At 59.4% G+C, this 13,762-nt stretch overlaps 1 protein-coding gene across 3 annotated transcripts; it reads right to left on the bottom strand.

Moving 5' to 3' along the window:
* Positions 1 to 75: 75 nt before the first annotated feature.
* SYF2 (SYF2 pre-mRNA splicing factor) lies at positions 76 to 3,817 on the bottom strand. Of its 3 annotated transcripts, XM_038160652.1 has the most exons (7): positions 3,746 to 3,817; positions 3,548 to 3,667; positions 3,231 to 3,356; positions 2,310 to 2,427; positions 1,378 to 1,468; positions 664 to 762; positions 76 to 593 (listed from the first exon to the last, which is right to left on the bottom strand). In XM_038160652.1, the coding sequence occupies exons 1-7, from the start codon at positions 3,800 to 3,802 to the stop codon at positions 428 to 430; spliced, it is 777 nt and encodes a 258-aa protein (XP_038016580.1). In that variant the 5' UTR covers positions 3,803 to 3,817; the 3' UTR covers positions 76 to 427. The 3 variants fall into 3 exon arrangements, with proteins under 3 accessions (XP_038016580.1, XP_038016579.1, XP_038016581.1); XM_038160651.1 differs by having other exon boundaries at positions 3,548 to 3,817; XM_038160653.1 differs by lacking the exon at positions 664 to 762 and having other exon boundaries at positions 3,548 to 3,817.
* Between the last annotated feature and the right edge of the window lie 9,945 nt (positions 3,818 to 13,762).

Raw genomic sequence — 13,762 nt, 5'->3', positions numbered from 1 at the left:
GGGACGGGGGGAGCTGCCTCTGTGGGAATGTCGCTGCTCTTCATCCTGCTGCCAAACAAACCTGAGGAAATCGACTCCCAAATTAGCCCAAAGAGTTTATTTAGAGCACAGAAGGGAGAACCTGGCTGCTCCTGCAGCCAAAGCTATTTACAGCTGAATTCTGCAAAGCGTTCAGCACACTTGAGCTGAGAGAGCAACAGCTAAAATCGACTTCTGATACAATTTAAAATAGAAAATGAGAAAATGGCAGCAGAGGAGCCAGGAGTGAGCTGTGCCAGGCAGGCTCAGAGAGTCCAGGCTCTGAGCTGAGCTGTGCCAGGCAGGCTCACACGGCCGTGCCCCTCTCCAGGCTCTGTGAGGGTTGTGCCAGGCAGGCTCACACGGCCGTGCCCCTCTCCAGGCTCTGTGAGGGCTGTGCCAGGCAGGCTCACACGGCCGTGCCCCGCTCCAGGTTCTGTTTGATCTCGGCCGTGTATTTCCCGTAGAACCTCTCGGCCTTCTGGTTGAACTTGGCGTTCCTCTCGTTGATGTAGTCGATGTCGGCGTCGTCGTTGTAGGGCCGCCTGCGGCTGTACTTCTCCCTCTTCTCGATCCTGGGGGGCAGCAGGGGCTGAGCGCCGGCCCTGCAGCCCCCCAGCCCTGCCCGCCCTGCCCGCTACTCACTGCTTCTCCAGGTCTGCCACCATCCTGTCCACGCCCTCCTTGGAGGGCACGTGGGTGCCGTGCAGGAGGCTGTCCGAGGTGGGGTACAGGGCCTCCCCGCTGTGGGGACAGCACAGTCACACACCCGGCACTGCTGCAGCTTCCTGGGAATCACAGCGGGGACCTCAAACCCCCCCGGTGCCACCCCCGCACCTTCCAGCATCCCTGTCCAGCCTGGCCTTGGCACTGCCAGGGATGCAGGGGCAGCCACAGCTCTCTGGGCACCTGTGCCAGGGCCTCACACCCTCCCAGGGAAGAGCTTCTTCCCAATATCCACCTAAACCTCCCCTCTTGCACTCCGAACCCCTCGCCCCTTCTCCTGTCCCTGTCCTCGTGGCTTCCCTGCTTTGCTCCACCGTCCCACCTCGCTCAGCTGCGGCAATCCCAGACTCGGGTGACAAATGCCAGCACTAAACCCAACAGAGGGAGCAGCAGGCACCTCTGGAAGACACAGAACCCGCCAGAAATGCCAAATCCGGGCAAGTCTCAGTCCTTAAACCCAGCTTAAAATCCCCAAAGCCAGCTCCGGAAGCGCCTGCTGCCACCCTGCACCGTGCCAAACCGGTGAGTGTTTCCCGCGAGCCAGCAGAGCCCGGCGGGCAGAAGGGAGCTGGAGCACAGCCCCGAGCAGGGCTCCGGGGCCGGCCGAGCCCCCAGGGGCTGCCCAGCACTCACCACTGCTCCTTCAGCCTCTCGTACTGCTCCAGGTCGGGCTTGATCTGCCGCGTCAGGCGCTGGTACTGGCGCAGCTGCGCCGCCGCGTAGTCTGGGCACAGACACGGCACTGAGCGCCTCTCACAGCAGGGCTCGTGTGCTAAAGCATGGCTTTACACTCTGCAGCATTGCTTTAGATCTTCCATAGCATTTTCCGTATATTTGATAGCATTTTAAATACATTTGATGCCATTTAAAATACATTTGATGCCATTTAAAACACATTTTATGCCATTTTAAATATATTTTACGCCATTTAAAATATATTTCATACCATTTTTATATATAGTATAGCATTTAAATGTATTCTATACCATTATTTTATATCTTTTATAGCATTATTTTATGTTTTCTACAATTTTTAATATCTTTTATACCATTTTTGATATCTTTTATACCATTTCTAACATATTTTATACCATTTTTAATGCATTGTATAGCATTATTTTATATATTATACCATCTTTAGTATCTTTTATACCATTTTAAATATCTCTTATGCCATTTTTAACGTATTCTATAGCATTATTTTATATCTTTTATAGAATTACTTTATATGTTTTCTACCATCTTGACTCTCTTTTATACCATTTTAAATCTCTTTTATACCAGTTTAAATCTCTTTTATACCATTTAAAATCTCTTTTATACCATTTAAAATCTCTTTCATACCATTTTAAATCTCTTTTGTTTTAACTGCTTTAAGCTGAGGTGTGCTTTTGGCAGACACTCTCCCTTTTATCCCTTATTAAATTAAACATTTAAGCAGTGAGCAGTGTCTGTGCCAGAGCTGGGCACGCTCTGGGCTGGGTCCCAGCGCCCCACTGCCCCCAGGTGTCCCCCAGGTGCCCCCCAGGTGCCCCCAGGTGCCCCCAGAGCAGGGCTGGGCTCACCTGAGAAGCCCAGGTCGGGGTTTTTCTTCTTCCTCTTCCTCTCCCACCTCTCGGCGTCCTCGGCGCTCACCTCCAGCAGCTTCACCCGCTCGTAGTCCTCGCCCCGGGCCGCGCACTCCTGGGAGAGAGCCCGGCCTTGCTGACCCCAGCCCTGCTAATCCCAGCTCTGCTGATCCCAGCTCTGACAGCCCGGCCTTGCTGACCCCAGCCCTGCTGATCCCAGCCCTGCTAATCCCAGCCCTGACAGCCCGGCCTTGCTGACCCCAGCCCTGCTGATCCCAGCCCTGCTAATCCCAGCTCTGACAGCCCGGCCTTGCTGACCCCAGCCCTGCTGATCCCAGCTCTGCTGAACCCAGCCCTGACAGCCCGGCCTTGCTGACCCCAGCCCTGCTAATCTCAGCTCTGCTGATCCCAGCTCTGACAGCCCGGCCTTGCTGACCCCAGCCCTGCTGATCCCAGCCCTGCTAATCCCAGCTCTGACAGCCCGGCCTTGCTGACCCCAGCCCTGCTGATCCCAGCCCTGCTAATCCCAGCCCTGACAGCCCGGCCTTGCTGACCCCAGCCCTGCTAATCCCAGCCCTGACAGCCCGGCCTTGCTGACCCCAGCTCTGCTAGTCCCAGCTCTGCACAGCCCAGCCCTGCTAGTCCCAGCTCCACAGAGCTGACTGAGAGCAGTTTAAGGGATTTTATCCCACTGTCAGTCTCCATGAAGGGTGACAATCAGGAGTGAGTTAATCAGCACACAGATTTGGGGTGACAGGAGTTAATCAGCACACAGAACTGGGGTGACAAACAGCAGTTAGTTAATCAGCACACAGAACTGGGGTGACAATCAGCAGTTAGTTAATTAGCACAGGGATCTGGGCTGACATCTCTGTAAGGCTGGCACACCGCGGGCTCTGGGGCAGGTTTTTTTTTTACCTTTTTCTTCTCCTGCACCTGCAGCTCCCACTCCAGCCGGGCTTTTTTGGCTTCCCAGTTCGGGGGCAGCTTCAGCCTCTTGTCCTCCTCCACCACCTCCTGGCTGTTCAGCTTGCAGGCCTCGTACTGGAGCCAAACGGGGCAAAACTCCAGCACAGAGAGAGGGAAAAACCCCAAACCCGGGGGGAACAATCCCAAATCGAACAACCCCGAACCCCCGGGGGAACAAACCCACACCGAACAGCCCCAGAGCAACCAAGGGACCCCTGGAGATCGCCCAGCTAGGCAGTGTTTGGGCTCGGTCCCGTCCCCCGTACCCGCTTCATGTGGAGCTCCCGGAACCGGCGCAGCCGCTCCTCCCGCCTCTGCTCCGCCGCCGCCGCCGCGGACGGGCCGGGCTCTGCCTCCTCCTCCTCCTCCTCCTCTTCCTCCTCGCTCTGCAACGAGCCGCACTCAGCCAGGAGCCCCGGGAGGAGCCGGGACCCCCGTCCCGCCCGACCCCATCCCCGCCTCACCCCAACATCGGCCTCGGGCACCCCCAGGCTGCTGAGGGCCGACACCTGCGCCGCCATCGCGCCCCGCCTGCGCTTCCGCCTTCCGCCGCTCCCGGCACTTCCGGCTTCCGGCGCTTCCTGCCGGGCGACCCCTAGCGGGCGGGAGGTGCTGCCGCCTCTGCATCCCGGAATTCTCCCAAAATCCGCAAAATCGCTCGGGAGATCCAAAACAGGGCAACGTTACAGAAAAATAAAAAAATTAAAAAAAAAAAAAAAAGAAAAAGGTTTGGGTTTTTTTTGCAACTTCTGGGCGAAGGAAGTCCAGATTTCCGCGGCCGGGCTCTCCCAGCCTCACACGGAGATTTATGATGAATTTATCCAGTTTATTATTGGTGCGAACCATCTCTGCAAAGCCTTTCTGTGCGCACAGGGCAGGCAGGAGGGCTGGGGGTGTTGGGTTTCCTTTGCAGAACCAGAGCCTTCGGTGAGGGCTGCGAGGCGCAGCGGGGTTGGTGGCGGAGCCGCGGCCGCCGGCAGAGGGAAGCGCAGCCCCGGCCATGGGGCGGCCCTGCCGGCCTGTGCCCTCAGCGCCGCTTCCCTGTGCCCTCAGCGCCGCTTCCCAGTGCCCTCAGCGCCGCTTCCCTGCGCCCTCAGCTCCGCTTCCCAGTGCACTCAGCGCCGCTTCCCTGTGCCCTCAGCGCCGCTTCCCTGTGCCCTCAGCTCCGCTTCCCTGTGGCCCTCAGCTCCGCTTCCCTGTGCCCTCAGCTCCGCTTCCCTGTGCCCTCAGCGCTGCTTCCCTGTGCCCTCAGCTCCGCTTCCCAGTGCACTCAGCGCCGCTTCCCTGTGCCCTCAGCGCCGCTTCCCTGTGCCCTCAGCTCCGCTTCCCTGTGGCCCTCAGCGCCGCTTCCCTGTGCCCTCAGCGCTGCTTTCCGGGGATTAAAAACACCCCAGAACTCCTCTGTCCCCTCAGCTCCGCTTCCCTGTGCCCCTCAGCTCCGCTTCCCTGTGCCCTCAGCACTGCTTCCCGGGGATTAAAAACACCCCAGAACTCCTCTGCCCCTCAGCTCTGCTTCCCTGTGCCCTCAGCTCCTCTTCCCTGTGCCCTCAGCTCCGTTTCCCGGGGATTAAAAACACCCCAGAACTCCTCTGCCCCCTCAGCGCCGCTTCCCTGTCCCCTCAGCTCCGCTTCCCTGTCCCCTCAGCTCCGCTTCCCTGTGCCCCTCAGCGCCACTTCCCGGGGATTAAAAACACCCCAGAACCCCTCTGTCCCCTCAGCTCTGCTCTCCTCTGCTGCCCAGCCCCGGCCATGAGGCGGCCCTGCCGGCCTGTGCCCCTCAGCTCTGCTTCTCTGGGATTAAAAACACCCCAGAACTCCTCTGCCCCCTCAGCTCCACTGAACAGGGATTAAAAACACCCCAGAACTCCTCTGCCCCCTCAGCTCCACTGAACAGGGATTAAAAACACCCCAGAACTCCTCTGCCCCCTCAGCTCCGCTCTCATCCCCTGCTAAGGGATTAAAAACACCCCAGAACTCCTCTGCCCCCTCAGCTCCACCGAACAGGGATTAAAAACACCCCAGAACTCCTCTGCCCCCTCAGCTCCACTGAACAGGGATTAAAAACACCCCAGAACTCCTCTGCCCCCTCAGCTCCACCGAACAGGGATTAAAAACACCCCAGAACACCTCTGTCTCCTCATCTTCGCTGCCGAGGGATTAAAACCACCCCAGAACAGGGTTTTGGGGTGAGAGGGAGCGGATTTAGAGGGCCCTGCTGAGCGAAAGGAGAGTGTGTCCCATGGGTGTTTGGGGGTTTTTTTTGGGGTTTGGGGTCTTCCCTCACCTGAGCCCTCTCCACATCCCCAGGCTGCGCTGGGGTTTGTTGGATTTCCAGGGAGAAAATTTGTTGGATTTCCAAAGGGCCGCCACGCCGGGGATGGGGACAGGGACAGGGATGGGGACAGGGACAGGGGCAATTCAGGGATGGGACAGGGGAATTCAGGGATGGGACAGGGGGAATTCAGGGACAGGGACAGGGATGGGGACAGGGGGAATTCAGGGATGGGACAGGGGAATTCAGGGATGGGACAGGGGGAATTCAGGGGCAGGGACAGGGCAGGGACAGGGGGAATTCAGGGATGGGACAGGGGAATTCAGGGATGGGACAGGGGGAATTCAGGGACAGGGACAGGGATGGGGACAGGGGGAATTCAGAGATGGGACAGGGGAATTCAGGGATGGGACAGGGGGAATTCAGGGACAAGCTGCAAGGGCAGGGTTGGTGCTGTCAAGCAGGAACTGAGGCAGTGCTGCCCAAATCCGTGTTCGGGACATTCCCAATGTCCCCTGCCCTGTTTGGGGTGGCTGGGCTGGCTCTGGGGGGACCCTGGGGCCCCCCGGCCCTGTCCTGGGACAGCCCCACTTTTGGGGTCTCCCCCAAACAATTAACCCCAATATGGAAATGGGCCAAAACTTATAAAAGAGTGAAAACTCTGACTCGGGTCCGTCTTGGGTGCAGCCCTGGCCAGGCTCTTGCGCTGCCCCAGGTGTATCCTGTGAAGGATTTTAAATAGATACTTTAAAATATTCGTAATAAATCCCTACTTTACTGCTTTAACTCTGTCCAGCCCCTGTCCCAGGTGCTCTCTCCAGCCATCACTGCTGTGGGTGCCCAGCCTGGCCTGGCCCAGCAGGGAATTGTCCCAAATCCCCAAATCCTGGAGCTCCTGCAGGGCTGACAGCGAGCACGGGCAGGGCTGCTCTGGCTGGCACTGACAGCTGATGTATTTTTAGATTTTAGAGTGTTTGTGTTTCTCGGAGCTGCCTCCATTGTCTCCTCCAGCTCTGCCTCCCCTGCAGGGCCGAAATGAAATGAAAAATTCCAGTTCCATGTAGAACAGGGGCTGGAGCTCGGAGGAACTGACTCATCTCGGGTGGATTTGGGCCTCTCGAAGGGGAACATCCTGGCCAGGGCTGGGGAGCAGCATCCCTTATCTCCCCCTGAGCTCTTATCAGGGATCTCAGGGTGCAGCTCCTGGGCTGGGGCAGGGGGAAAGGAGAGGTCTGGGAGGTTCCTGGAAAAATAATGGGAAAATAATGGAAAAGTAATGGTGACAGCATGCCTGAGGCCACAGAGCCTGGGACCCCACAGGTGTGACCCCAAGGCCTGGGGACAGGGATATGGAGGGCTTGGGTGTGCAGTGCTGTGACTTGGGTGTGCAATTCCATGGCTTGGGTGTGCAATTCCGTGTTTTAGATGTGCAATTCCATGTTTTGGGTGTGTAATTCCATATTTTGGGTGTGCAATTCCATGTTTTGGGTGTGCAATTCTGTATTTTAGATGTGCAATTCCATGTTTTGGGTGTGTAATTCCATATTTTAGGTGTGCAATTCTGTGGTTTGGGTGTGTAATTCCATATTTTGGGTGTGCAACACCACAATCCAGACCTGCAGTGCCACAACCTGGACCTGCACCACAGTGGGTCACACTTGTGTCCCTACACTCTGTGATGGTCACTCCCGTGTCCCTGAGCCATGATGGTCACTCCCGTGTCCCCACACTCTGTGATGGTCACTCCTGTGTCCCTGAGCCGTGATGGTCACTCCCGTGTCCCCGCAGGTCCCTCCTGTGCCGGTGCTCTGGCAGGGGCAGCCCTGCCCAGCCCAGCTTTTCCTCCCGGTGTCCCCCCCCGTGTCCCCCGGTGCCACCAGCTCGTGCCACGTGTCCCCTCGCGTGTGAGCCGCGGGCTGAGCCCCGCAGCTGCGGGAGCCGCTGGCGTTTCCTGCCCGAGCGAGCTCCGGGTGCTCCGCAGCTGCTGCCCCGGCCCGGGCGTGCTCCGAGCGCCGCGGCTGCGGAAGGAAGGAGCCCTGGCGAGCAGGGGAGGCAGGCGGGGCTGCAGCGAGAGCTGCGGGGCTGTAGGGATGCAGAGAGAGCTGCAGGGATGCAGGGATGCAGGCAGGGATGCAGGGATGCAGGGAGAGCTGCAGGCTTGCAGGGATGCAGGCAGGGATGCAGGGATGCAGGGAGAGCTGCAGGGATGCAGGCAGGGATGCAGGGATGCAGGCTGCGGTGCAGGGATGCTCACCCCACTCCCAGCCCTCATTAGCAGTGACAACTGGGCACCGATGTCCCTGATGTCCCCAGCCAGGTGGGGACCCTGCCACACCTTGGATGTTTGGGGGGGACTCCTCTCTTCCAGTTTAAAACTCCCCCCCTTTGGAACCCCCATTTCCCCCGGCCGGGGAGCTCAGACCTGGGGCAAATCTCCTTTGTGCTGGGCAGGAAAAGGGGCAGTGCCAGGGGTTCCTCATGGCTGGGAGCCCTGGGGCTGCTCCGGTGGGATACTGGGAGCCCTGGAGCTGTTCCAGTGGGATACTGGGAGCCCTGGGGCTGCTCCGGTGGGATACTGGGATCAGCCTCCCCGGGAAGCCCTGGGCAAGCACCAGCACTGACCCGAGTTAAGAAAACTGGGCCTGGAACTTGCACAGGATCTGACCAGACTTGTAATAATAACATTAATCCAGCAAAATGGGGGATCTGAGCTGTGGGGAAATTAATTAGGGACAGAACTTACTGTGTGTGGTCATTAACCGGGGGGAAATTTGGAGAGGGGTTGGTTTTTAGGTGGAAGAGAAGCTGGGTCTGTGTCAGGCCGGTTCCTCTCCATCACAGGCTCCTGTTTGTGTCCTCTTGGGTTGCAATTACAATCTTTCAGATCAGACACAAAATCATTGGGCTGGAGAGCCAAAAGTACCTGGCTAATGGGATTAACAGAAATTAACCTGGTTACATGGGGACTCCATCGAAAATGAGAAAGTGCTGATGGCCAAAATCAATTCCTCCCCGGCCAAATGACTGCAGGCCTGGCTTAGGGTTTCAGTTTAATGCTCAGCCCTCCAACAATGAGCAGGGTGGGATTGAATTAGGTCCTGATCGTGGAGTTCAAATGATGGCAGTGGTTTGTCTTTAATGCCAGCAGAGAGCCAGGGGGAAAATGGGAAATCAGGGAATCACAGGGAGGGTCCTGCTGGGTGTCCCTGTGATGGGCAATGTGGGAAATCCTCCCTGATTTCCCTGGAATCACAGGCAGGGCCCTGCTGGGTGTCCCTGGAGCTCTCATGAGGAGCTGCCTTGCCCAAGCCCTCCCTGCCCCTGCTCCAGCCCGGGATCAGAGCTGGAATTGGGGCGGTGGGCTGGGCACAATGGGGTGGGATGGTTTGGGATCCACAGTGGGATAAGGAATGGGGTGAGATGGTTTGGGACCCACAGTGGGCTGGGAGAGCAGGATGGCACAGTTGGGGACCCACAGGGGGCTGGGGGAGCAGGATGGCACAGTTGGGGACCCACAGTGGGCTGGGATGGTTTGGGACCCACAGGGGGCTGGGGGAGCAGGATGGCACAGTTTAGGATCCACAGGGGGCTGGGGGAGCAGGATGGCACAGTTTGGGACCCACAGTGGGCTGGGAGAGCAGGATGGCACAGTTGGGGACCCACAGGGGGCTGGGAGAGCAGGATGGCACAGTTGGGGACCCACAGTGGGCTGGGGGAGCAGGATGGCACAGCTGGGGACCCACAGGGGGCTGGGGGAGCAGGATGGCACAGTTGGGGACCCACAGGGGGCTGGGGGAGCAGGATGGCACAGTTGGGGACCCACAGCCCCGCGGGCTGACAAAGCCCAGCTCCCCAGGCAGGGCTGCTCCTTTCGGAGCCTCTCCGAGCCTGCGGAGGGGGCGGCTCCCGGCGGCTCCCGGCAGCTCCCGCCCGGTCTCATCTTTTCCCCTAAAAGCCGGAACCTGGCGGGGTTTCCTGGCCGAGAGCAGCTCGCTCGTTACCGTGCATGCCAAATGAAGCAGATTTTGTGTTTCATCGCACCAACGAGGGGCTGCGCCACCTCCCTGTGCCCGTGTCCCCGCGGGGAGGTGCCAGCCCGGGGGGGCCTCACCCCGCTGGGATGGGGGTGCCTTGGAGCGCCCCAAACCCGCAGGGATGGAGAGCCGGGCGTGGCGATGCGACAAGTGACAATTCATTCACTGTCCCCAACGCGGGGAGGAGGAGCTGGGGGGATTGGGAGGGAGAAGGAGGCTGGAGGGAGCTGGCGGAGGGGAAGGGACAATCGCGGTGGTGCTGGAAGGAGTGCCAGCGCCTCGGGAGAGCCGGGAGGGTGCCCTGGGTGCTCAGGATTTGCTCCTGTCCCTGCTGTGGGACACCCGGCGGGAGCACCCCCAGGATGGAGCCATCCCTGGAGGGCAGCAGCCCCTCCGGGCGCTCAGGGAGGGAGGATAACGTCACGTTTCCCCCGGATCAATGGAGATTTTGGTTCGGGAGTTATTAGCCCGGTGTCATAAACTATCAGAAAACCGCAAAAGTAAAATAATAAATCTCCCTGTTTGCCTCCTGCGCGGGGTTTTTAAGTAGCCGAGTCCCTCCAGGCAGCGGTTCGATATCGCAGCGGACACAAATCACCGAGACAGAGCCGGATTTTGGGGAATATCGGTCAGGCTTTGCTGTTTTCCAGCACTCGCCCGTGGCCAGGGAAGCTCCCCCGGGCTCCTTGGGCAGGGCTGGGGGGGCACTGGGGCTGAGGTGGCTCCGGGGATGTGTCCCTGTCCCACAGCGGGGCAGTTTGGGACGTTCCTGGCATGGGAAACACAACTCGGGCATCATTAAATCATTAAAACGAAGCTGGTGCTGGTAAAGCAGCAGGGCCGCGCCCCAAAACTGGGGTTGACTGGCTGGGGGGCTCCTCCCAGTGCCCCCAGTGCCCCTCTCCTGGGTGCCCTGCCGGGAATTCCGGGGGTCCACGGGGTGTCCGTGCCAGCAGCGGGGCTGGCCCTGGGGCCGGAGGTGTCGGGGTGTCCCCTGGCCCCTCCCAGCCGCAGGTTTGCTTTCTAAAGCTCCTTTTGCTGCCATTTCCCGCTGGTTTTGTGTCCGGGCCGCGCCCTCCCTCCCTCAGCCAGGATTGTGGGGTACAGAGGATCTGTGGGGCGGGATCTGTGGGGCAGAAGGGATCTGTGGGGCAGGATTTCAGCTTGTTTCCAGCCTGCCTCGAGCTCTCCGTGGTTTGCCCCCATCGCAGCGGGCTGCCCCTCGAAACCCACGAGAATCAACCTCTCCAAGGGAAAAACAAACCCCGACCAAATAACCCTGACCAAATAAACCCCGACAAAATAACCCTGACCAAGTAAACCCCGACCAAGTAAACCCCGACCAAGTAAATCCAGCCAAGTAAACCCGGACCAAATAACCCCGACCACGGCGATTTCGGGCCGGGGGCCGCGCTCCCTGAGCCGGGGAACTCTTCCAGCAGCCGGGGAAAGCTGCCCGGGGGGAGAAGGCGGCGATGGGGGCTCAGCGAGCCCGGCCGCGCTCCGGGGCTGCGGCAATTAGCGCCGGGCGTTAATGAGAGCGCTCACGGGCAGGGACGGGGCCGTGCCGTCTCTTTTCCAGGGACGCGGATCCACGGGGCACATCCCGGCCCCGGGAAGGCTCCGACCCCTCGGGCCGCCCCGAGCCCGCCCCACACGCGGCCCCTCTCTCTTGGCAGGGCCGGGAGCGGCGCTTCCCGTCCGGACACCTGGGATGGGGAACCCCCACGCTGTTCAAAGGGACGGAGCCTCTTCCCTGTCCTGCTCCCTCCGTGCCCCCGGGCCACCCCCCGGCTGGGCGGGCTCGGGGCTCGCAGGCTGGGGAAAGGGAAGCAGAAGGAGCCTGCCGGGAGCGCAGATCCCGCTCGCCATGCGCTCCCCAGCCGCCGGAGCAGGATGCTCGCCCCGGGTTCGTGCCTCACACACCATTTCCCGGCGCGGGGAGGGCTCTTTGTGGCTCTGCAGCGCGATCGTGCCGCGATGGAAACAGGTGCAGCTTCCTGGGTTTCTGCAGAGGCCCGGGTTTGGCTCCTAAAGTGTTAAGTGAGTGCTAAGCCCCATAAAATTACCCTTTCAGCTACTATTTCTGCACAAAAGGCTCTCCGCGAAGAGATATGCCAAAGCATCTGATGAAGTAATATGTCTATTCTCATTTGTGACATTTATTATTAACAGGGAAAAGAAAAAAAAAAAACAACAAATCCCAGTCAGAAAGAACTCTTAATTGAAGCACCATTGTGCCGTGGTAACTGCTATTAAATTAATCTGCTGCATTCCTTTCCACCCACACACTTTAAAACTTCCTGGTTATAATTAGAACCATCTAAAACAAATTTGACACTCCTCGGATGATGCAGTTCAGCTGCTTAATATGGTGAGACTTTGGTGAAAGGAGCGGAGAAGGGCTGCGAGCAAGCTGGGGCTGCTGCTGCTGCCCGGGGATCTCAGTTCCAGGGGGAATTCGAGTTTAGCTCTGCTCTGAGCCTGCTCCATCCCGCCTGTCCCGCGGGAGATGCTCCTGCCCAGAGCATCCCTCACCCGGAGCCCCCCCCCCCGGGTGCCGGGCAGGCGATTTTGGGAGGTCGCTGTTTTGTTTTGGGAGCCCCTCGAGCTCTCCCCTCCTTCGTGGCAGCTGGGGAAGGCACCGAAGGCAACAATTCCCCGAGGGAAAAGCGTTTGGGTGGTTCGACGTGGGGAGAAGGCAGCCGAGAGGGGAAATTTTGGGAATGGGGGAATTTGGAGGAGTGGGGATGCTGCCCGCCCCTGCGCCAACGCTCTGCCAGCCTCGGGTTAGGGAATCTTTGAGGATGCTCATCCAGGGCTGGGTTTGGGGAATGCGCTCTGGGACCTGAGGTGAGAAACCGCCGGGCCCGGCCGAGAACCGGCGCGGGTGTCACTTCTGCAATCGTGTTCCCGCTCGCCGCCTTTATCTGTCATCCTCGGAACCACCTGGGTGCCATTTGATGCTATCAGGGGCCGCGCCGAGCTCGCAGCACATCCCCGGCCGCCTCAAGGCAGCGCCGGTTCCCCCGCAGCCCTGGAAGGTCCCGTTAGTCACGGTATCTCCGCTGTCACCTTCTGCTTCCTTCTGCATTTGGCTTTCGCCCCGCGCCCATGTGTTCACCAGGGCTCCGCAGCTTCCTCACCCTCCCCTGGGGCCGTTTCCTCCCGGCCGGGACCTCGGGCCGTCCCCGGGGCCGGGATGGCTCCAGGGGACGCGGAGCTTTGCCTTCCGTGCCCGGTTTGTCCCTCCGGGCAGGGCTGGGCTGCAAACCTCGAGCGTCCCGCTTCCCTGTGCTGCGCCTCCCGCCCGGCCCCCGGGGTGCGGAACGCAGAAAATGCAGGAATTCGGGGCTGCCGCGAGCCCGGGGGCTCCCGGGGCTGTTTGTTCACCCCCCAGCCGGGGCTGGGACAGCTCCCGGTGCTGCTCGGAGCTGTCACCGGCTCCCGCCGCGTCCAGGGCCATTCGAGCCATTCTGAGCGGGCCGTTTGTCCCTTTCGGGGCCAGCCCCTGTCCTGTCCTTGCCCTCCCCGCTGTCCCTCGTTTTCCATCTCTCCCGGCTGCCCCTGACCCCCCTGAGCTCATTCCCGAGGCGGGGCCGTGCCAGCAGCGCCAAGAAGAAGGAAATTGTGGATTTTGCCCCAAACCAGGCCCTGCTGTGGGACAGGACCCCCGGCCGGGTCCCTCTGCAGGGCTGGGCTGGCGTCACTGCCTGGGCACATTTTCCATGTTTTGGTTTGTTTGGTTTTTTTTTAAATACACAAACTGCAGTTTTTTACGTTTTGAGTTTTTTCCCTTCTTTCGCCCTGGAGCGCGATCAACCCCCCAGAGCCCAGAGATTATTTATGCTTTTGTCTAATCTCTGTCGCTTGGCTTTGGGTTGGGCCGTTCTTTTTTTATTTTACTTTATTTTATTTTCTTTTATTCCCCGCCTCTTGCTACTTCGTAACTTTTTCCCAACTTTGGAAGCGCAACTTTGGAGTAGCCAAAGGCAAAAACAAAACAAGGATATTTCTGCTACCCTGTTAACTTTGCAAAAATGCTGCGTGCCTGCAGCGCGGCGGGGGGGTAACGAGAACCAGGGGCTGCGAGCTCGGCCAGACCGGGTAAAATTAGCCCGGGGGGCGGAGAGGGGGAAACGGCTCCATCCTGGAGCCTCGCACCCAGATGGGCT

The sequence above is a fragment of the Motacilla alba genome, chromosome 23 (assembly GCF_015832195.1).
Source record: "Motacilla alba alba isolate MOTALB_02 chromosome 23, Motacilla_alba_V1.0_pri, whole genome shotgun sequence".
Taxonomy (NCBI): domain Eukaryota; kingdom Metazoa; phylum Chordata; class Aves; order Passeriformes; family Motacillidae; genus Motacilla; species Motacilla alba.
This window is presented reverse-complemented; position numbering and strand designations above follow the sequence as displayed.

Bases quoted from the DNA above. Each gene is read 5' to 3' on its own strand.
- SYF2 (XM_038160651.1), bottom strand. From the start codon at position 3,802: ATGGCGGCGCAGGTGTCGGCCCTCAGCAGCCTGGGGGTGCCCGAGGCC. The intron at 3,357-3,547 runs GTACGGGGGACG...GTTTGGCTCCAG, and splicing joins GGGAGCTCCACATGAAGCGG to TACGAGGCCTGCAAGCTGAA. The intron at 594-663 runs GTGAGTAGCGGG...GCTGCCCCCCAG, and splicing joins GTGGCAGACCTGGAGAAGCA to GATCGAGAAGAGGGAGAAGT.